The sequence below is a fragment of the Strix aluco genome, chromosome 1 (assembly GCF_031877795.1).
Source record: "Strix aluco isolate bStrAlu1 chromosome 1, bStrAlu1.hap1, whole genome shotgun sequence".
In the NCBI taxonomy this organism is placed as follows: domain Eukaryota; kingdom Metazoa; phylum Chordata; class Aves; order Strigiformes; family Strigidae; genus Strix; species Strix aluco.
In genome coordinates, this window is record NC_133931.1 from 14031371 (window position 1) to 14055151 (window position 23781).

At 40.9% G+C, this 23781-nt stretch overlaps 1 protein-coding gene across 1 annotated transcript in view; it reads left to right on the forward strand.

Annotated features, from left to right (window-relative positions):
* SNTB1 (syntrophin beta 1) overlaps window positions 1-23781 on the forward strand; it is a 115561-nt gene that overhangs the window by 38624 nt on the left and 53156 nt on the right. Inside the window, exon 2 of the mRNA XM_074848136.1 lies at window positions 19705-19921. Coding sequence (XP_074704237.1) covers window positions 19705-19921 — 217 coding nt within the window. The remainder of the gene's footprint in view (window positions 1-19704; window positions 19922-23781) is intronic.

A 23781-nucleotide genomic window follows, 5' to 3' on the forward strand; every position in this document is an offset into this window, starting at 1 on the left:
TTATGGACAGTATAGTACCAGAAACTAAAGGGAAGAGGACCTTGGCAAGTTCAGCATCACCCACCGTAGCCCCAACAGCCTGCTGTGCTCTGACAGGATGTGAATGTTTCCAGCTTCTCTGCCATAACTGCTCTAGCATCTCACCTACTTTCTGCTTGTGAGACAGATATCATGATTTCTTGCAAGAACAGGTGGTTTTAGGGGCTTTATTCAATCTTCCCACTGGCAAGTGTTCTCGCAAGAGAGGATGTCATAAAAAACACTACAGCTTCTCCTCTCTGTCTTTCCCTAGGCTTGGAAATGTTAACCAGCAGCACCTGACATCTCTGTAAGACTTTTTAAAGTATGACTTTTACACTGATGGCAGTGTCTTTTTGCAGTAAGTCTCTGGATTTTGGGTTGTACACCTAAGACTTTCCAGTGTCCTGACTACCAAAGACAGAACTCAATTTCAGGGACAATTTTAGAGCAAGGCCTGGGTTGCCTCAGATAATGCAGTGTTTCAGTAGAATCAGTGTTTATAACATTTGTCTCCAATATCCCTTCTGCTGTCACTGTCACAAATGATACATCAAACTATCTTATTTTTAACTCTTAAAAATCAGATGACAGCTGTACAACTGAGCAGAATCTAGTGCTTGTTTGTACATAGTGTATGCAGGCTTGTTCTTACTAGCTGGCTGAAATGGACTGGATTTGATTTCCATACTATGATTCCCACCATCCCAGAGGATTTATGCTGATGTAATCAGTGAAGTAGGAGCTCTGTCTGAGGGGGCAAGGGATGAAAGACATTGAATCTGAGCTTAAAACAAACCTTTGCATTATGCTGTGACTCGACTGCACCGTGGTCCATGACTTCTCCTTTACTGCAAATCATGCTTTGGTGACCATATAGGTTTGTGCATCTTTCTTCTTAGTATAAAATATTACAAGACCGTTTTCTGTATTAAGCCTGGGGGGTTCATTATTTTAAAATATTTTTTAAAATTACATAACAATTTTGTTTAATCCAAGTGTTTGCATGGAGAATGCAAATGCAATTTAGGAATGAATCCCAAGCCATTCCTAAAAATCTACACCTCTCTCTGCATTGTAAGAAGAGAGTCAATATGGTTTTGAGTATCAGATTAAGTTTCCTTGACAAAGTAGTTTCAGTAATACATATATACTTCTTTGAGCTGTGTGTAGTAGTTTACATACATGGAGAGTGAGAAGAATTAAAATACTTCCCTTAGCATGGTAGCAGTTTTCTGCTTCGCTTTGTGTAGATAGCAGAGATGCCCGATAGGTGGGGGGAACAAACCACATAACATGGGGAATTGGGTGGGAAAGGAAGGTTTCCAGACATTTCCTAAACCTGGAATTTCCTAACTTTCCACAGCACTAAGTGTTGCATATATCAGTATTCCCCATATAGAACATGCTTCATTCTTAACCTCATACATGGACAGTAACTTTTTCAGATGGAGATAAAGGTGTCACCTTTCAAGATAGGAATTGAAGTCCTGTCCACACCAATCTCATGGTGTGCCACAGTTCTGCAGCTTTCTTTGTCTAATGTTTGCTTTGGAGCTGTGTGTGTTGGAGGCACACACTGTAGTGTAGAGGCTGTGATTCTGTACTTTCTCATTTTTAAGTAAAAGGTACAGTTTGAAATAGCTTATTCCTAAAATGGAGTGCATTTACAAGAATGTATTTTTAGATAGACTTTTCAATTTTTTGAACTGATTATTGTCGGGGTAAAAGCTGAAGAACATGTTTTTTATGGCTGAGATTCCAGGTTTATAAACCATGTCTGAGGTCTTTAAATATTATGGATATATTGATTTATTTATTTTGATGATGAGTAGAAGTACAAATGTGGGAATATGCTGGCAGAATCTGGTAGTGTAATTTTTCTCTAACACACTGAGAAGAAATGATCTAAACTTTTTCTACTTCAAAATATTTGAAGCCTTTGTGTGCTTATTGGGCTTTTCTAAGAGAAACAGGTTTTGTCATTAATACTGTGAAGAGTTTTAATTCAGACATTTGTTTCTTCCTCACTGGGTCAAAATTTAGGACATAAAAACCTCACAAAAGTCTCCCTCTCCCATCCCTCACCTCCCTTGCTCTCCCTCTAAATTTACTTTCATTAGATTTAGGCTGGATTTTGTTCTGTTTTAGCAGGATTCATTCAGTGTGGTAAGAAATGGACCCCTTCACCGGAAGCAAACTTTATCCTCTGATATTTATCACAGGAAGACTGGGTAGCCTAAAATTAATAGTCTGAGTTTTGTGAGGGACCATGTGGCAGTTGACTTTATAATGCAGAAATGGAAATTTAATGTCATACTATTCAAGCTCCTGCTTGTTCTCATTTATTTTTATTTTAGTCAGATGTCTGGGGATACACACAGTATCCCATGGAAATGCTCAAGGAAGAGCATGAAGGAAACAGGCCAGGAATAACAGTGATGGTCTTGATATCACCTGTGTTAGGGGCCAGATCATACCGTATCGGCATTGCCTGGCCACAGGCTGACTGTACTGCACCTACACTGGAGGAAAACCAAGGTTTGAGCAGCATGTTTGGAGGCTTTGCTATGTTTGCTATGCTGTGCATTGCGGTTAAATCCGACCTCCTGATGGCTTTTTCCAAGGAGGTACAATATATTGTCTAAGGCTTGAGGGTTGTTTTCCTTCCTCCTGCCCCTCCAGCTTTCAGCAGGATTGCTTGGACAGCTGTCATGCTTGCAACCTAAAAGCAAGACAGAATTTTTTTCATCCTAGCAAAATCAGGATCATATCCCTGCAATGCTGGGCAGTGCAGAAGGAAGCCAGAGGAGACAGTGCTTTGCTTGAAGAGATCAGCATTTAAAGATGAGGTGTGACAAGTGTGTATAACTGTTGATGGGAATAAAATAGGGATGAAAGGTGAGAGTAATACTGGAAGACGATGAGCAAGCAATTACATAGACTTAGATTTGTGGAATTACTCAGCCCTGATCTACCTAATTGGTTGATCATAGGAAACAAATCAGACAGTAAAATAGAGCTGATCCCTGTTCTTCCCCCGCTTAGCGGTTACTAGCTGGGAAAGCCCTGTAAGTTTTGTGGTAGAAGCAGAGCAAAGACAAAAAGGGGTATCTTTAAAAAGGTATATAGTCAGGGCATTGTAAGCAGAGGACAGCAGGAAGAGAACATTTAAATCAAATGCTTGTTTGATGTTGCTGAAGGACTGTAGAGTATTCAATAGTGGATTGTCTGGGAGAATAAATAGGAAAAAAAAAAATCAATGTTTCTGTCTCTATTTCTGATCTGATATTTCTGTATGCGGCAGATGAATGAAACATGCAGTGTTAATAAACATGTTGCTGTTGTGTGAGCAGTTGGGGCTTTTCTCTGTGCATGCCCGGAGTGGTGAGTAGGAAGGCCTGAGCAGACCTGGGAAGCGGGGTGTGCGTGGGTGCAAACTCCATTTCCTCCCGCTTAAGGAGCAACTATTGAGTTTAAAGAAAAACAAAGATGCTTCTAAATGTGATAGCTCATGCCAAAGGAGCCTGCTTTTTGTCACAGTGTGGATTCAGATGCTTGACCTCAGACAGCTGTAAAGCAGAGGGATGAAGGGGGATGGGGACGGTGGAGCGGATCCCTTTGTGTTTGGGCCTTCCTTCCTCACTTCTCTCCTGGGGGAAGAAGAGGCCCTGGTGCTACAAGAACATTTTAGAAGATTTGGGAAATGACTTTTAGTCAGAAGTGTAGGGCTGAGGTGGTAGCACAGCCCATTTTTCCCTCAGCCCTGCTGTTCAGGAGGATCTTGTCTACCAAGAAGACCCTGGTCACAAATTTCAGGGTAAATGTGCCTGCTTGTTCTTGAGCTTAATGGGCATGTGTCAGCCACACACCCCTGGTGTATATTTTAAAAACTGATTATTTCTGATCATAAGAAGGAAATAGCAAGATCATTAGAAGTGCTGTAGGGGTGGGGGGATGCATGGCTGGGAGACAAGCTGTTGGTGGCCCATCAGCTTAGTCTTGCTGGAAGGTGAAATGTGGCTTAATTGCATGAGGTTTTCTATTGCTGGGTTTTTTCTTCTCCTGAATAACCTCTTGAGCTTTCCATCTTCTGAGCACAGCAGGCGTCTGTGCGATTACTGCGGCATGATATGCAAAGAGACAGGGGGAGAAAGTGTTGACTGGGGGATCCTGGCAAACATTATTTAAACCGTTGGAGAAGTGCAACAGATTGACTCCCCGACCATCACTGCTGATAATGCTGCTTGTAGAGCTTGTCAGCATTTCAGCTTCACATTTTTATAACCATTTAATTACTGCCCATATTGAATATAGCTGGAATTCACCATCGCAGCTAACTCTCTGGAAGTGTACTGTAGACTATAACAAAGTGGAGAATATCAAGCAGGCAGCCAGGCTGTAATGAGTTTGCTCATCCTGTTAGGTAACATCTCAGCAACAGCCCCAACAACCATTCTGTTTGTTCTGTGTTTGCGGTTTTTTTGTTGTGTGTGTTTTGTTTTTTGTTTTTTGTTTTCTTTTTAGGATACTGTGTCCTTCATTTGGTAAAGTTTTCTTTTCCATTATATCCACAATCCCTTTCTAAAAATGTAATTCTAATTACATGTATTTTGTCTTTTACTTTCTTCTAGCTCCCTGTGCATGACAGAGGGGTGGTGATGGGCCACGGGCATGGGCACCTTGTTGCCATTTTATCAGAGGCTCCTCTTTGCATGGAGGGGTCCTGGACTGGCACAGACCTACTGCCACAGCTTGATCTGACTGTGGTGGGTGCTGATCTGCTGTGAAGTGATTTGAAAATACTGATACGTAGTCAATGCTCTGAATGTTGTAAAGAGATTTTGTCAGGGAGGTAATATTTCTATGTAATGGTAGATAGCTAGAATTTCTGGCATGAACATGTTGGCATCATTCACCATAGTTCAAAGATGTAGATTTGAAATCTAAAAAACCTAAAGATTCTTCATCTGGAAGAATCCCATGAGTCTTCTAATCCTGCCTCTGAAGGAGATGATGATTTGGCCCTTTGGTGGACTGAGACAAGGCAGTGCAACCGAAATGGTGTGAAAAACAGTCTTGAGGAAGCTGAAGTGACCTAGAAGCACTCTATTTACTGGCACATATTTCTGAACTGGTCTGCCCTCTTTGCAATTAATAGGATTGTACACTCTCTAATCTATCATGCATTTAATAAGAGTTACAGAGTAACCCTTAGTTAAACAAAGAGTGTATACAGCACTCCAGTGTTCTCAGCACCTAACTTCTGGTAACTCATGGGCCATTATTTACCCACTGAGGGAATGAGTTTCTGACACTTCCTATGGTAGAAAAGGTGTAAATATCACAGGTGTACCTCTGCCATGAGCTAGCTTAAAATCTCCCAGCTCCCCATTTTATTTTCTTAAATACAGTAACCAACCAGTCAGATTGGTTTTAGGGTTCCTCAAAAGTTTTGCCTTAGGCTCTTAATCTGCCACCAACTTTACTTCAGCCTCTTACGGCCTCTGCAAGGGGAGCAACTGCAGAAGTAGTCTTCAAAGAGTTGGAGATGAGCACAGTATAAATATTGAATTGTTTACAAGTTTCTGACATTTGCTGAAATCTAGAGTTTTAAAGTTGTCCTTTAAAAACTGGAGCACAAACCTACTATGGCAATAAGCCCAAAGGTCAGCTTCAGAGATACGTCGATAATATTCTTAATGGCCTTTGGTGTGCAAGATGAGAGAAGAGACCCTGACTGCGGGGACACAGACAGGCTGGTGTTTGTGATCTGTGCTGAGGCATGGTCCTGTACAGCTGAAGTCAAAACTTTTTTCCAGTGGTTCCATTTAGGATATCAGTTGGTGTACTGGAATTCAGCAGCTGCTCATGCAGCTACCTGTCAGGGTCAGGTTTCCCCCTGCTTCCCATTCTTTCCTTCTTTATACACATCTTCAGCTTTGACCATTGGACCTGAGCTAATTCCTGATGAAGATGAACCCAGTGCCTTTGGCAGAAGTTGTGAGTGACCCTGAGATCAGAAGCTTTTTGAGGCAGAAATTCGTTTTGATTTTTTTTTCTGTGCCCATCAGTACTGCAGTTTAAGGAAAAAAAAAAAAAAAAAGAGAAAAAACGGGGCGGGGGGCGGGGGGGGAAGACAGCACAGATATCATCTGATTGTGCTCTCTGCAAGTAGCAAGAGAGACCTGGCCTTGAACTAAATAAAGCAAACAAGCCTCTAGCAGATTGTTATCCCTGTTATGTATCCTCAAGCCTCTGTTAAAAGCATAGATGATCTGGATGGGAAGGCTGTGCTTTCAGCTCCTCTTTTCAAAGGTACCCTACACTGGAGCATGAAGAGAACCAGTTATGCTAATTGCAAGCATGCACATACGCTATCCTTTGCTTTCAGTCTGCCTTCACCTTGCAAGCTTGTTTACTTTTGCAACAGAATTATTCTCAGGACTTGCAGGACAGACACATAGGGAGGATTTTTCTTTCCTTTTGTGGGAATTGGTCTGACTATGTGAGACCAAGCCAGCAAGTGTGAGGTTCAGCAGAGCTGCAGTGAATCTGCACACGTATTCTTTGCATTACATGTGCCTCAAGCGCAGTCCTCCTGTCTGTACAGGCTGTGGTGGGCATCCCCGTCTGGCTAGGTGCTCCCAGTTACTTGAGCTGTCCTTGCTTCAGACAAATGCTTTTATATCTATATCTGTCAGCGGAATTCAAGCAACAGCTCCAGTGAAAAAACCTTTTATGCCTGAGGTGGTGCTGAAAGTTTGTCTTGATGTAATCCCTGCATGGGAAGCAGCAGTGGTAACAACACAGGGAAAATTCTTGCCACTACTAATTGCAAATGCATCCTAGCAGCTGTACCACCCTACTTGTATTTCCTTTTCTTCCTCATGTTTTTCTAGTGTTTTTACAAACAGCACCTGCTCCAGCTGTCTCCATTACAGGGGAATACAATACAACTGTAACAACACTGGGAGATATGTTCATCATTTTTACCATAGGCTCTTCTGCCTGCTTATTTCCTTGTCATGTCCCTATTGTCTCTGAACATGTACTTGATTTCTAAGCTTCTTGGGAGGGGACCAGCTTTTTGTTCTGTGTTTGCACAGCATCTGAGGCTGTCATGCCCCGGTTCTTTGCTAATCCTGGTAAGTGCTCCAGTAGTACAAATGGCAAATAAATTTGAGATACAAACAAATTAGCATTCTTATAACCGATTAAACAAATGGTTGTCTTTGTGATGATTTGAACTGGAGTTGCATTTCATTAGGGTCCTTTGCAGCTCAGCTGGGAATTGCCAGTTTCTTTTCCAACCTCTGTTATCAGCCTCCCCTACTACTTGACCAAAAAGTACTTGGCAGGCAGTTTGCAGACTGTGAAAAACAATAGGTTGTACTATTTTAACCTGACTTTGACCTGGAACAGTCAAAACTGGCATTTGGCATAGTGCACAAATGTATTTTGATGTGCCGAGTCAACTGCACTTGCTGTTCAGCAGCTGCTGAGAGCAACCTGTGTCTGTCTTGTCCTACAGAGAAGTGGGGGGACCATGCTGGCCCCGGCATCGGCGTGGTACCAGGCAAGTCTCGGTAATTCTCTGTAATAGGGCTTGAATGAAGCAGTGAATTACTTTGCCCTTAAACTGAAGATTAATGTGATTTTTTTCTGGGACAGAAAACATTGCTTGTTTTCTGGAAGGATAAAGTGTCCACTGAAACAGGATTATATTTACATTATTATTGCAGGGTGATCTGTGAAATAGGCTTTCTGTACTACAGTAAAGAGCCATGACCCCTCACAGAGTTATCTTTTAAGCTGCATGCTAAACCCACGGGGGCTTATGGCTCAAAGCTAATGGGGATTTAACGTCTCACTGAAAGGAATTTGAAGCCTAACCCTATTTAGATGCTCTTTGCTCTCATTGATTAAATGCCGAGTCCACTGCAAGAAACCTAATGGAATCATAACTGTATGAATTTTCCATCTTACAAAATGGATGCTGGGGGACACTCCATGTGATATTTATTAGAAAAGAAGTTTGAACTTAAAAAGACATTTTAAATCAAAATGTCAATTCAAAATACTATTTTGTTTGTAGAGAAATGAATAAATTTGAATGAGAATGTATGAGAAAAATTCAGTTTCTGAATTCAGGATTTTTATGAGGATTTTCACTGCTTCGCTTGTTCCCTGTGTTTACTAAGTAATTTCTGAGATCCTGTCTACAGAATAGTTTTAAATGAGGCTATTTAAAAATAATAAAACTGTCAAAAAAAAAAAAATTGTTCTTCTCACCCCCAAATTCCATTATGCACTGGAGTTCTGGCAGGACCATATTCCATCAGGGATCATGGGCATTTTTTAAGATACAGTAAGTACAGCTCTTCGGGGATGAGAATAGAAGAGCTGTCATCTTGGTAAGAGACTTTGAGCTGCAAAGAGCAGCACATGGTTCCATGGTCCTATGGCAGCACAGGTTTCAGTCGTGGTCTCCTTGGGTGCTGCAATTCTTAGAATTTCCTGTGCTCAAAGTGCTGGTGCTTTCTGAATACCTTTTAGCTGGTACTAATGACTAGTGTGCTTATTCTTTTAATTGTTGGAGTTTGTTTTAGGGTTTTGGTGGCTTATTCTGAGAGAAAACTCTGGGAGAAAAGGGCTCTATTCAAATGGATACCCAAGCACTGAGGCACAAGGATGTGGCTTAATTTCACAGAATCATCTAGGTTGGAAAGGACCTTGAAGATCACCTAGTCTAACCATTAACCTAACACTGACAGTTCCCAACTACACCATATCCCTAAGCGCTATGTCAACCCGACTCTTAAACACCTCCAGGGATGGGGACTCCACCACCTCCCTGGGCAGCCCATTCCAACGCCTAACAACCCATTCTGTAAAGAAATGCTTCCTAATGACAAGTCTAAACCTTTCTTGTCCTATCGCTTGTTACTTGGTTAAAGAGGCTCATCCCCAGCTCTCTGCAACCTCCTTTCAGGTAGTTGTAGAGGGCGATGAGGTCTCCCCTCAGCCTCCTCTTCTCCAGACTAAACACCCCCAGTTCCCTCAGCCGCTCCTCGTACGACATGTGCTCCAGACCCTGCACCAGCTTCGTTGCTCTTCTCTGGACACGCTCGAGTAATTCAATGTCCTTTTTGTAGTGAGGGGCCCAAAACTGAACACAGTAATCGAGGTGCGGCCTCACCAGTGCCAAGTACAGGGGTAAGATCACTTCCCTGTCCCTGCTGGCCATGCTATTTCTGATACAAGCCAGGATGCCATTGGCCTTCTTGGCCACCTGGGCACACTGCTGGCTCATGTTCAGCCGGCTGTCAATCAACACCCCCAGGTCCCTCTCTGACTGGCAGCTCTCCAGCCACTCCTCCCCAAGCCTGTAGCGCTGCTGGGGGTTGTTGTGGCCCAAGTGCAGCACCCGGCATTTGGCCTTATTGAAACTCCTACAGTTGGCCTTAGCCCATCACTCCAGCCTGTCCAGGTCTCTCTGCAGAGCCTCCCTCCCTACCCTCGAGCAGATCATTGTCCTTCTCTTTTCATTGCCCTTGATGGACATATAGTCCTGCTTCCTCCACCCCTTGAAATACAAGGGGTGGTGTCATGTGAGGTCTGGTCTCCCTTCCAGTGCCTCAGCAAGCAATCTCTCTGCTTCAGGTGGTTTTCTCCTAGCCTGTAGACCAGGAGATAGGTGTAGAGCCAGACTTCATTCCAGGTCTGCCACTCGCCTGCTGGGTTATCTTGCAAATAGATGAAGAAGAGGCAGTTTGAGACTGTACTTGGACTTCAGAACCAGACAAAGGTGGTCTTGAGCTATCATGCCACACCGAAATAAGTGAGAATAGAGTTGCTACGTTGTGTCCACCCTTGATCAGTAAAACATCCCAGTTCCCCATGACCAATTTAGGGACCTCTTTGGACTTGTGCTTCTTTTTATTTCTTAGTTACATAGAAATCTTAAGACTATTGTACAGATGTTCTTATGTCTTGTCAGAGGAGCTGTTGTGCTTCTCCCATTGAACTGTGATGGTGCGGCAGACCGGAGATGGTGGTTTTTGATGGAGTGAAGTGATTCCTGTGGGCTTGCAGTGTAGAACTGACTGGATGCTTCTCCAAATTTACCAAACTTTGTTATTCCCAGTTTAAATGAGAAAAGGAGAGAGAGGTAGGCAGGCACATGGGCATTCATAGGAATTTTCAGTCCAAGTCACTGAACTTCAATCATGTTTATATTATATTTATCTATCTATTGTATTTATATAGCTGTAGGCATATACATATAAGTATTTATAATCACTGGCACTTGAGTGTTCTGGATATGGCCATTGGTCTCTCCTGTTGGTAAGGTTGCAAACCAAAGGATTCCCAAAAATAGGGACTTGTATGGTGATCTGATGCCTTTTGATGAATAGTGCAGCCACAGGAGATGTGGCAAGTTTGTAGCTGAATGAGTGCCCTGAGTTTGTTCATTTTCAAAGCTCTTGGTGTTGTCCAGTGAAGAATGAAAACAATGAACTTCGAAATTTTGCAAGTGATTGCAGCCTTGCTCTTCAAAATAAATCCTGGGGAATCTTGGAAGGTCTTCAAGGTCTTCCCGCAGGGAGAAGATTGTAGACATTGTGAATCCAGTTTTCACTGGCACTTGGGATCCCTTTGGGTTGTTCAAAAATGAAAAGACGTAAAGGGATAGAAACTTAGTGCTGAGAACTCTTGTCACTGACTTACTGCGTGACTTTGAGGAAGGCATTTTAACTTGCCTGTGTCAGTTTAGCCATCTGTAAAACAGGTACAATCATACACAGCATAATAATTTCCCTCAGTGAGTGCCATTTTCAGTCTATCCTGTACTACTTAATGATTTGTGTGACTGCTGAAATAACAGCATGCTCTAAAACTGTAATGCCCTTATGTATTTTTCACATAATAGCTAGCGGTTGAAATATTTGTTCTGACACTTGAGATTACTCATGTAAATAGAAAAATTATAGCATGCTGGTGATGCCAGACACCTTGAATTCCATCTGAGCATGTGGGTGATTGGAGAGGGATCTATAAATACTAACAGAGAGGAGGAAACAGCAAGCATGAGCAGCACATGAGAAATTCTGAATCAACTTATTCCTGAGATTTAGATAAAATATTTTAAAATATAATGTGTCAATATTGGGTAGGATATGGTCCTTAGTAATCTGAGTACTGCAAGTCCATTGAACATACGTACTTTGCTCCATTTCCCTGCTTTACACATTTTTCTGTTGTACTTCAAGTAGAGTTACAAGGAGTATGATAACCTAGTCCTAGTATCATGTGACTAAAACCTCCCCCCCCCCCCCCCCTTTTTTTTTTTTTTTAAAACTCATGAAGCATTCTGCCTTGGAGACAAGCAGAAGCTCCAGTTTGATTATCAGTGAGTGACTCACAGGTCCCACAGTGCTTTTTGTCAAAATGTGACTGCTAATTTCCATGTTTAGCTCCCAAATTGCCCATTTCAGATGTTTTCTACTTCCATTATGAAAGATTTGCATAGTTCTAATTGTTGAGTTCATAATGTCACATAACAATGTAGCAAATGAGCTGTGTCACATTTTACATAAATATGTAGTAAGTTATGTAGCTACTGCTTGTAGGTTTTGACAGTAGTCTTTTTCAACTTTTAGTTTATTAGAGACAGTTGTGCAACGTAGCTGCTGCCTGTTCCCCACTGAGTAGTGTTTCTTTTGAATCAAGCTCTTTGAGATAGCATCAGTGTCTCCTTCTAGACCAAGCTGTAAGCATCTCCTTGTTCACCAAACATTGTACTTCGGGGGTTTACAGAATATTTACAAACTAAACTTTGTTTTTCAGATTATGAAGAAAAAGATACGTCTGCATTTATTTTGCGGAAGTACGTAATTTTTTTGGAAAACAGATGAATAGCTTATGGGACCTTGCCACTAAAATTCATGCATTTATCGTTAGGGTTGTATCAAAACCTAGAACTGAATACATGCAATTTGTTGAAACAGAAACTCTGAAATTTAAAATAAACCAAATCACTTGAAGAAAACTGTAACACATTCAGTGTAGTAGGTATGAGTAATGGAAATTATAATGGAAAGTATTGAGCAATGTCTTTAGTTTATTATTAATTTACCAGTTTGAAATTTTTGTGTACCAGATTACCAAAACCTGTGACTGCTTTCGATTGCTCCATCAGCTCAAGTGCTAGCAAGTATCACGTATTTAGAGCTTTGAACCAGCCCAGTGATCCAGCCTCAGGTTTCACTGTGATTCTGTGTGACACAATTTTGTGTCTGTTTAGTTTCTGTTAATCTATTTTAAACAGAAACACAAAAATCTCATCCTGTCATTGAAACTGGTACTGCTTCCTTGAGCATGTGTGCTGTTAGCCTCAAACATGGACTTTATTATTAGAATCCAGTAATGTAACTCACAAAGGAGCTGAAAGGGGACGGTTAGCAGTGACCAGCTCCAAGTGACATCAGGGAGAAGTGGGTAGGAAATGCTGACTCCAAGTAAAGCTTTCAGGCTGTCTAATATAGGCTGGAGGGGAGTAAGTTGTGTGCTTTGCTCATGCTTGCTCTGTGTGAAGTATAAAACTGTGGCTTTGTGGAGGAATGAAAATGGATTAACACTAGGTTTTGCAGTTGACAAAATTGATAGGCTGCATAAGATGACATTTAAAACCTTCACTCCCTAGAAGCTGAGGAAACTCAGAAATGGTTGAAGAAGTGTGTATTGAAGGGGAATATCAGGCCTAGGGAATCAGTGGCTGAATCAGCCCACATCACAGGCAAAGTCTTAGGAAGGGAAACTGAGGAAAAGTAACTCTCTGAAGAATTTTTGATGTTACACAGAAGCATGGGATGGCCCAGGAATGTAATCTCCTACTCCACAAGTGCTGAAATCGGAGGTCCCTGGTGCAGGTGGGAATGAGAAGGTGTTCGCAGGGACTGCCCATGGCTCGTGTCAAGACTCACTGCTGAGTTTCCTCCTACAGTTTCTTGACTTCTAAGACATCTTTGGTGCCAAGTTATGTTTTTTGAGACCTGATATGGATGACCAGTGTGGCTGGTCACTGTGCCCTATTCAGGTTATCAAAAACATGAGGTTCACAGACTGCTTCCTTGAGAGCAGCCTATTTTCTCCTGTTTTCTCCCATTTGATGGGGGCCTGGACACACTGATACCTCAGTCTGCTGTCTGGACTGCAAGTCTTCTTACTTCATTGGTAAAGAAATTCTCTTAGCCATGCAAAACCGCTGATTGCAAGGTGCTTTGAAGAGGAACTGCCTTCACTTTTTGGGTGCTAGCATGTGATGTTGGTTATAGCACTGCTTAACATTGGTTCACCATTTTTATAGAAGCAGCTGCTAATTTAAAGGAACACTGTGAAGTATTCTTTATATTTTTAAAATGCAATTGTTGACCTTTTTCACCCAGCCTGTTTGTAGCCCACTGAAAGCTTGAACTTGAAGCCTAGTTGCTTACCAGCAGCCTTTTTTGGCACCAATTGCTAAGGCCTTCCCTTCAGGTAAACTTCATCTTAAAGGCATGTTTGTCCCCTGGATCTTTCTGAAGTTACTCTTTCAAAACACTCATTCATGTCTTCCATATAAAAAGTATAATAAGCGCATACATTTAATGCATTTTAAAAAGGATTTTAAAACCAGATCCTTATATTTTAGATCCAAGACAATCTTTAAGGGATGAATGGCCATACACTGAATTCAGCTGTATTAATTTAAAAACAGCTTAGTCTGACTACAGTATGAGACATGGCCAAAGCATAAAGGGGATTTATCTTCTCACAGGGTGTTTATTTTAACTAATTTGCACCATCTCCCAGAAGTAGAGATCTGATGCTCTTGACAGATCTAGAGGTTTACTATTTCAAATCCTTTACAGCATTGGGGAAAAGCAGATGATGTTAATGGCTGTTACTTGTCTGAACGTAGTAACAGACATTTCTGTAAAAAATTGAGTGGAAACACTCATAAGCAGTACTGTTCACTGTTTTTTTGTTTATGCCCACCTTAAAGCTGTTGGAAGAGTCATACGACACATCTTCATGAATGATCTGATTCATAAACTCTTTTCTTCAAATATTTGGGTCTTAGTTTTGATGATGGCACCAGCAGCTGGACAGATTCTCAACTCATTTTTATCTTCACTTTAGGGCATGTGGTTTGCTTGAGTTTAGTGGAAATTTGAGCTCTAACATAAAACCTAGCAGACAAATTCTGGTATCATGATCCTGAATTAATTTTAATACAGTAGACCTTTCTCCAGTTCTGTTAATCTCAGTTCCATTGACAGTAGTGTAAAATACTCTGCATGTATGTTGGCATTGCTTAGGCACAGTTTATAAATTTAATGGCAATACTTCTCCTTTCAGTTACAACTAGCTTTGAAACCATTTGGGTCATTTTGGTTTGTGCCTTACCAAAACTGCTAGACTGCAAATTCTGTGTTTTGGTGTTTCATAAAGCAAAATGACAGAAGCGTGCTGAGTGACTGACTTGCTTGGCTGATCTGACCTTCTGAAGACCACATACCCGCAGTGATTACTTCTGGGTTTTGCTACCGTTCACTTATTTTTTTTCTTGGGAGAGTATCACTTCAGCAGCTGTTAGATGTCTGTGAGTTGTTAACTTGGACTTGTAGTGGTGCTATCTACAACCTCAGAAGTGTTTGTCTTCATTTGTTTCCTCCTTTTCAGGTGGGAACTGCATACCTGCAGGTTGGGCCTCCTCTAGTTCTGCATTAGCAGCTCTTCTCAAACTAACCAAGAATCATTTCTGCAAGAAAAGTTTTTGTATGCCATGCTGCCCGCAATACTCTTTCAGATGGTCTGATGTACTTGCTTCAGCACAGACCAGTCAAACAGTCCCTTCATATTGAATAAACTGGTGAAAGCAATTGATCTCATCACGTTCAATTTGTGGGCTTTGGTGACTCCAAAGGTTGATCCCTACAGTCCTAAAACATCTTAAGTATGGTGGAGGACTTGCCTAGCTCCTCATTTCTGGGTCCTCCTGAAAGAGTATTGTTGTCTCTAGTAGTTACTTAGGAGAGAACAAATGCATAAGGAGGAGACTGTGGTTTTCCTCTGTAAAGGGGAATTCCTTGAACATATCTCTTCGAGCAGATTTGGGCATGTTGTTCCTTTTGCTTTCACACTGTAAACCTACGCATCCTGTCCTCATTCCTGTAGTAACCAAAGAGCTTTGCTCGGGAGTGCAGGCTTCTCTTCAGTGGTCTTTGTCTTCCCTCCTAGGGAACAGTTTGAATGTGTCAGAAGAGTCCCAGTTCCTCAGAAATGTGTCTGGCCAAGAACCTGACCAAGTTGGTCTGTAGTATTTTTCTCATTAAAAGCCTGCTTCTTCTCCCCCCAAAAGTAATCTGTGAACAGTAACAAAGGATTAATTGTGGAGACTTGGGACTTGGCAGAAGTGAATATAAATGAAGTGCTTTCTTGGAAGCTACATTGCCTGTCTTTCAGATAAAAAAAATAAATGCAAAATATTTCAATGTGTACCCGTGGATTAATTCATTTGATTGCCACTTTCCTTCCTCTTCTCTTTGTGGGGAGGGGCACTCTGGAGATTGGAATTTTAATTGCTTGACCGCAGTTTCTTATTAGTGGTGCACCAAAAGGGCATGGATCGTTAATTAGTACTGAATATAAGGATCTCTGAGGTTGAGCTGTAGCATCAAATGGATGAATTTAGACAACTTTCGACTGAAATTACAGTCTATCAGTAAATTGAGTTATAATAATGATAAAAAATTCTAATGATTTCACTTCCTGCATGTTGATTTCTGTATTTGCAGGGTGTATTTTGGTGGTCTTAAGGAATGCAGCATTTTTATATAAATACATATTTATTATTTGTATATATATTAGATGTGTATCTATTCTGAAGGCACATATCTATACACATGCCTATAGAATAGTTATACATAATTCAGAGTTGTTATACAATGGCATGCCTTATTTAATTTTATTAAATGTTTTGGGGGTTTAATCCATTAGGTAGTGTCACTGGCAATGTATAAAAACATTGTTCTCTATAGCTGCTTTTTTTTTTTTTCAGTAGGTACCTGGATTTGTACTACTGTATCCAAAGGGAAATCTTGCTCTTGAGTGTAATGGTCTGAAAACAGAATTTTGTCCACATTATTACTTTAATGTCCAATAGTCTGTATCATATTTTTTCTGGTTTTAAAACTTGATGATGGAAGTGAATTGTCTAACTTCAGTTATGCATTAACTTTGCTGCATCCAAGATTCTGAGATAGTGCAGTGTGGAATAAGAATATGCCTCTAATACATACTGATATCAACTTTGTTTTCTACTATGTGGATTAAGAACTGGTTAATGGACAGACTGCAAAATGTAGACATGTGTGGGGTCACCAGAAATTGCTGTGTATGTAGTAGGGTTACTGATGCATTGGTATAAAACAGAGTGTTCTGCAGTGTTTGCATCCAGAATTTAGAGGTGAATAGGAAATAATAGCTGATAAAACTTATGAATCATCTGAACAGTGTGTGCCTTATTTCAGCTAAATTAATAAACTGGATTTGGCTATGGACATGTAATTATGGGTGTTGATGGGGCAAATGGAAAACAGTGGCTCTGAAATTTAAATAATACAAAAAATTGTATAAATGGATCAAGTTCTGCCACCTGTTCCACTCCCATATTCCATTTATGTATTTATATGTATCCATTTGGGGACTTTTAAAATATGAAACACATTTGAATATGCAAGAGCCATAAAGTCTGATTTGTAAAACCCAGCAGAATTCAGTGATGAATCTGGATAGCTGTGCTTGTATTTAGTGGGAAGTAGGAAGTAATTAGTAGAAAACTGCTAAAATCCTTTTTTGTTTGGACAGAAAACCTGTATTCACTTTATTTTTTAATTCTCCTGTAGAATTTTGTAGGAAGATGGTGTTCACCAGTTTATCAGTATATTAATGGGTCTTTATTCATGTAAATCTCTGGGGCTGAGCAACCATCTCCTGTTGAGAGTAGAATGTAGATGTCTGGGAGTTCAGAAGGTGTCAGGAGTTTTCACAGGACATTTTTCCTCACAGTAATTTTCTTGGCTTTCATGGTGTTTGAGTCTCAGTTTGTGGAAAGAGGATTGTGTTTCTGCTCTCTGCAGCTCCTGCTTCCTCTTTCATGGGAGTTTCTGAAACACTGCAGCTGCCTGCCATGAATTCACTGGTGCGTCGCATGGAAACTTGGCTTCTTGGCACATGGAAGGGACGGCCCTTCTCTTCTGTCCCTGTCTCTGGGGAATTAAATTCACATTTTGTGTTCCTGCTTAGGTTTAGAGCCAAATTTTTCACTTCAGTTTCCTTCCTCCCCCTGCCCCTCTCTCTTTCCCTTAATTAAAAGATGCTCAAGGCGAATGCCTATAGCTGCAGCTGAAAAAGGATAAAAATAGAATGGATGAAATAGCTACACTGTTGAGACCTGGACCTTTATTTAGCATCACATTTGCTGGCACATCACTGTAACGGAGTTCAAAAGCTGACTGGATTAAGTTTTTCAACAGATTAATTGATAATCTCTAATTCTAAAGGGAACAAAATTTTGTTTGGAGTCAAACATGATTTTTACAGCTTCAGCTGTTCCTCCCATCTAAGTTAATGACAAAGTTATATTCGTTCAGTGTAAACAGGAACAGATTCACCACATCTGTATGTGTTCAGTCTCTGTTTCACAAAGGCTATGAGTACATTCAAACTGAAGCCAACTGCTAAAACCAGTATGTATATGACACTGGCTAAAACTGCTTATTTTCAGCACCTTTGAAAATTAGGCAATTTATGAAGTACCCAAGAATGAGCACTGGTTCTGAGAGTTAGATGACACAGGTTTTTAAATAATGGACTTCAGGTAGGTGTCTACAAAAAGATCAAAATAATCAATCTCAACACCTTTTTCCTTAAATAGTTTCTAGAAGCCCGGTAGAATCCCATGCCAGCTCTTCCCTGAGCAGGGAAGAAATTAATTTAAAGAATTACTCAGAGTAGTATGGGGCAAAAAAATCAAACCAGCAGTGTTGGGTAGAACAGCATTTCTGGTAAATCACAAATGATCCTTCTCACAAAGGAACATCCTGTAAAATACTTCAACACAGAAGTCCTTATAATTGAAGTTAACAGGTTTTTTTAAAAAGGAGAGAGAGAACAATGGCAAGATGTGCATTAAGGTGTTTTAGAGAAGAGATGGCAATAAATGCTTTCAGAGCCTAGACTCTAGTTTTGTACTCTCTTGGTAAGGCTGTTATGAAGTGCCTTGAAAATAGTGCCGCTGAAGTTACTCACCTTATTTGTGGTTTTGACAGAAACACCGTTGTTCTTCTCCACTCCTCTGAATACACTTCCCTTGCTTTCACTTTGAACTTAAAAACTTCATTCTGCTTTCCCTAATTTAACCTCCTTCACCACAATGCCCTTTTGTCACCTACCCATCTTTTTGTTATTCACTCATTCCCAGCTTCTTCAGCCGAGCTAACACGATGATCTGCACCGTTTCCTTGAAAACTTCTCTCACAGCATTTTAATAACTTCTCCAAATAAGTTCACAGTGCTCCTGCCCTTTTGGTTCGTGTCATCGCCGTTTGAGTCATGGGTACAATCAAGCGGCAATAGCCAGTTAGGCAACCACAGCTGTGTACGTTGGATGTATATGTTTAACCAGGGTGCTTAAACATGAAGTCTTTTCGTGGTTGAGCTCCATCAGGTTTGTGAAGGAGAAGGAGGCTCTGGCTGGCAGATTTGCCAAGCACATGAAAAGCAGAAGCAAAAGTGATCATGAACTGCCAAAAGAATTCAAAACCAGGGAAAACGTTGCAATATTTGCCTGCATAAAGAGGGGAATATGAGGTATAAGTGTAAAAGAGGTATTGATTTTTGAATCCATTAAGATCATTTGGGAATCCTACATTTACTTTTCCTATCCATACTGGAAAAAAACATTGGAAAAGACTAAGAAGAGATCTAATCTGGCACCTCCACTCTCACAAAAGACTCAAACTCAATTTTATTTCCTCAAGAGAAGGCTGAGGTGAACAGGGTTTTGTTTACTCCATATATATATATATATATATGTACAAGTAGATCAGCTAAAAGTTCTTCCCAGCAAGCAGAAATAGCTGTTGAGATCAGTGGCGGGACACTGACAGGCGTGAACCAGAAGCGAGATGTGAGTTTGCAGCACTGGGAGTATTGCTGGAACATTTTAGGTAGGGGAATAATAGATTCACTGTCACTTGATTGAATGTCTTTCTTAAAAAATTCCCTATATCTCAGCCAGCTCATAGCTTCTGTACATAGGAATTGCTGCATGAGGATTTATAGCCTGTCAAGTAGAGGTTGTATGGCTCTCCTGGTCCTACACTATCTATGTGTTCTTATTTCGCTTATTCTGTTCTTTTCCCTCATTTTACTCATTGCACCATACTGAGATTAGCAGCAGTCAGATCTCAATCTTCCCTATTTGCACAGTTTCCAATGCTGTGATGCTGGACAAGTAGAAATAATAAGCTGCGCTGAGGGCTGATACCAGTTCAGAGAACTCACACGGGATGCAACTACTGAATATCTGATTATTTACTGTTTTCCTTTTTCTTTCTTTTTTCTTTTCCATAGTGAAATACATGAGAGAAGCAACCCCCTATGTGAAGAAAGGCTCCCCTGTTTCAGAAATCGGGTGGGAAACGCCTCCTCCCGAATCTCCCCGCTTGGGTGGCGCCTCCACTGACCCTTTGTCGCAGCTCTCGCTCTCCATCCACAGAGACAAGAAGACAATACCTCTCAAGATGTGCTACGTGACACGCAACATGACGGTGTCAGACCCCGAAAACAGGTGAGTGGGGGATTTGCCTGGGGCTGGGTTTTTGCCTTCATGTTGAATTGTCATTGACCTTTTCAGCTTGGGGTTGGTGAGCAGGAGCTGGCAATGGGCTCTGGCCGCACACAGCAACCCAGTGAGGGGCAAGCGAGCACCAGTTTGTGAAGGGTGGGTGGTGGTGTCTGAGCCGCGTGGTGCTGGGTTCAGATTTTGGGTTGTGCTAGAGAAACTCTTCAGTGTGGTAATCCAACATTTTTTTTAGAAATGGAATCTCAGGGGTTTGTTTTCATCCTGATTAAGTGTCTGCTTTTGAAGGAAAAGACACTGTACACACTAATTGGTTACATTATCCGGGCTGGCTTGATCTAATTCCACTAAATTGCATTCTCTTTTCTTTTTTAATGAATATTATTTTAAGAATAGCCTGTTTTATCCATTCAGTTCTGGTCATTAAAGTCAAGAATAGGAGAAAAGTTCCACTTACAAGGCATTAATGGGGAATTTCTGTGACTTCTTGGTTTATTTCATAATGTTAAAAATAGGATGAGCTTTTACCAACCCTTATTTATAACATATGTAGAACAGCTGCACCACACCAACACACTCTCATCCTTGCTCTAACAGCTGCTAATAAAAAAGGGGCCAGTCAAGTCAGTAATACAGACTGATTCCTCCATCCAAATAATGGCCTTTTTGTTTTTCTGCAGTGTGCTGGCTTGCCCAAAAGCTGGGTGTAATGCCTTTGATTCTCAGCACTTAAGTATAGGCATAAATAAAAGTTACATTTTCGTTTGCAGAGAAGGATAAGGAGAAGAGGGGAGAGCAGAAGGGGGTTTGGGGATGACGGACTGCCTGTAATCTCTTGCACTGCAATTCAGAACCTTTATCAGTATCTGTGTAATTTTCCTTCTTTCTTTTTTATATTTGTCTGACCTTCTTTTAATGGTTTTTTTTTCCCCCCTTATACTTTACTGTTTAGTGTTACTTTACTTTGCTTCTTCTCTTTATCTCTCCAAGTAGTTACCACCATAGTCAGTGATAACTGACCACTATGGAAGTGCAATTGTGAAACAGCAATTACCCTAGCAGTCTTTCTCAAGTTTAAATCAAGGTGATTATTGATCTTGGGCACTTTTTTTTCCACATATACCTGTATAGTTTAAGATACTGAGGTTTGACAGCTGAGAGTTTGTCGTTCTTTCTGCCATGGAGTGTATTTTAAAAGTACCCATGCAGGTTCCATTGTTTGAATCACAACAATGTAACAACACTTTACACATGTTGGCTTAATTCTTTCAGCTTTTTTCCTTTTTTTTTTTTTTTTTTTTTTTTGACTGTACTGTAGTTCCCAGGTTCTGTCACTCTCCTGGTCCTCAGTTTTGTTTGAAGGCCAGGAGGACTGATTCAGAGGGATACACACTCATTGCTCATACTTCTGTGATGAAACTGGCTTTTTCAAAATGTGCTACAAATGTGTGTGTTCTTAGGTGTTACTAGGAAGTAACGCGTGGGAGAGTCATATTGCTTATTTTCATGATTTTCATTTTGTGTTGCTGTCATTTCCTGTGGAAAGAGTGACGTCTGATTATTACTATAGTCCAACACAGTGCAATGTACAGTCTAAGCTGGATTTTTCCATCCAAACACACAGTACCTCACCATTGTGCTAGCTGCAGTATAATAGTAGCATCCCATCGATTTGCATCTTCACCTATTACAGGGATTTTTAACAATTCTGAATACTGGAACTATTTCCCAGTAGAAGTGCTATTACAATGCAGCGACCTTTTCCCACTGGAATATATCCCAAGGTAGTAATCTGATTCCACAAAAATAATTTGATCTTCGTTCACAGTAGAGCCCAAACATGCTTATGACACTTCTGTTTCATAACCCAGTGACCTGACACACATAGATCTTATAACCGATGGTGTCACTTTGCTGGATGGCTTTAGAAGAGTACTGCTGGCAGGCTGTCAAAGCATATGCTGTCCATAAAAGGGCTCCTTTGGACTATAGTGAGCTAATTTTCATCTAAGACCAAGCGTGGACATAGAAAGCATGAGTTTTCCAGTGCAGATATTTCTCCAGTGCAGGCTAGAGATCACATCATAGCAGGGTTGTGGGACCAGGCTGAACTGGTTTGATGTTCAACATAAGAAGATACCTATGTTAAAGGACCCAGAAGGAAAATGATCCTTCTGGGTCCTGCTTGTTGGCACTGAATCATCTCCAGTTCTTAGAAAGCTGGGGTGAAATATGAGTTTAACAGGCACGGAGGAAGTTACACATACGGTTTTCCCACTAGAGCTGGTAGCCCTGCATTGGATTTCTGCTTTCCATTGAAGACTGGCCCCAGTTAAGAGATTCCTAAGTCTGTGTCTACTGACAGATGGTTTGGTAAGCCTGTTATTTCAGAGCAGGAGTGAAGTTTGGTGCTTTTAGAGCCAACGGTTCTCAGATGTCTCCTTTACCTAACCTGCCTCTGGGTTCATTCTGAAGGAGGTAGGGAATTGTCTTTGCTGTTACCTGATTAAAAAAGCTGTGAGATACCAAGATCCTTAATACAAATCAATGCAGGAAAATTTTGTTAGTAGTACAAACATGGCAAAAGGAGAAAACAGGCAGTGTATCTTAGTGGCACCTATGTTATTTACTTCTAGACAAAGGGGCCATAGTTATATTTTAGACCAGAAGAAAATAGATTAAAATAATTGCTACTTATATCTGTTGTTTGCCTGCATTTTTATTGGTAAGTGTCCTTGATGGCAGCATTAAGGGTTAATGTCAAGCCCCTCCCAATGAAGGGACATGTGGGAATGGTCACAGCTAGTAATACCAATAAACAGTAAATCTTACTGCAGTATGAAAAGCTTTTCATCAATTTCTGGTGATTATATTAAGGAATAGGAGAGAAAAACCCAAAGGAAATAGGTTTCTGAGGTGAAATTTGTTCTGTTGGTGCTTCTAAAGTCTTGGGACATAATACAAAGGTACTTCTGTACACAGCACAGGAGACATGACATTCCCTGGAGGAATGAGGCCGTGCTACATGGAGTGAAAATGTTTTCTCATCTGCTTTTGAAATCACCCTAAAATCCAGCTTGCACTTCATTCAGCCAAACCCAGGATGTATGGGCCTGATCCTGCCAGCGGTTAGTGCGCACAGATCACGTTTTTCCAGTGACAGGAGTCCAGAACAGTGTGATCTTTACAGGGAATTTCAGCAGGGATCCAGTCTTAAGGATCAAGTTACTTGTTGGCAGGATTTGGCCCTCTGATGGGAAAGATTTGATTTGGTTTTGCAGCTAGGAAAAATGAGCCAAGGAGAGATTCCCAGCAGGGTGGTGCTGGCTGTCAGCTGCACGCAGTGGCAGCACCGCAGCAAGTACAGGTGCATTTCATAGACTTCACACGGAGGACACATGGAGAAGCAGATGAGGAACTTTTCTCACCTGTTGTCCATTTCAGGGTTGGACTGAGGATTATGAACAGAAGATAGAATTCAGCAGGTACATTTAAAAGGTGGTAGAAGAATTGTGCTGGAATGCATTCATCCTGGGCTCTGTGCACTGAGCTGTGGCCAGGAATTACCTGAGCTTTCCTGGACGACAGGAGGATGCGAGGCAGACTGAGACCTGCTTACTCCAAAGGCAGCTGTAGACTTCAGCTGCTTCATTGCTTAAATAATTTTTCTTTCTGCACTGGGAAGTACTGATTCACTGAAAGAAGTCTTTGCAAGATTTATTGCAAAGCTGTTGCTCCCTAAATTGATTCCTTTTGCACACATCCTTTTTTAATATTTTTTCTTAGATTATTTAATAATATGTCAGTAATGCATAGTAACAGGGTCAGTGAGATTTAACATTTTGAAT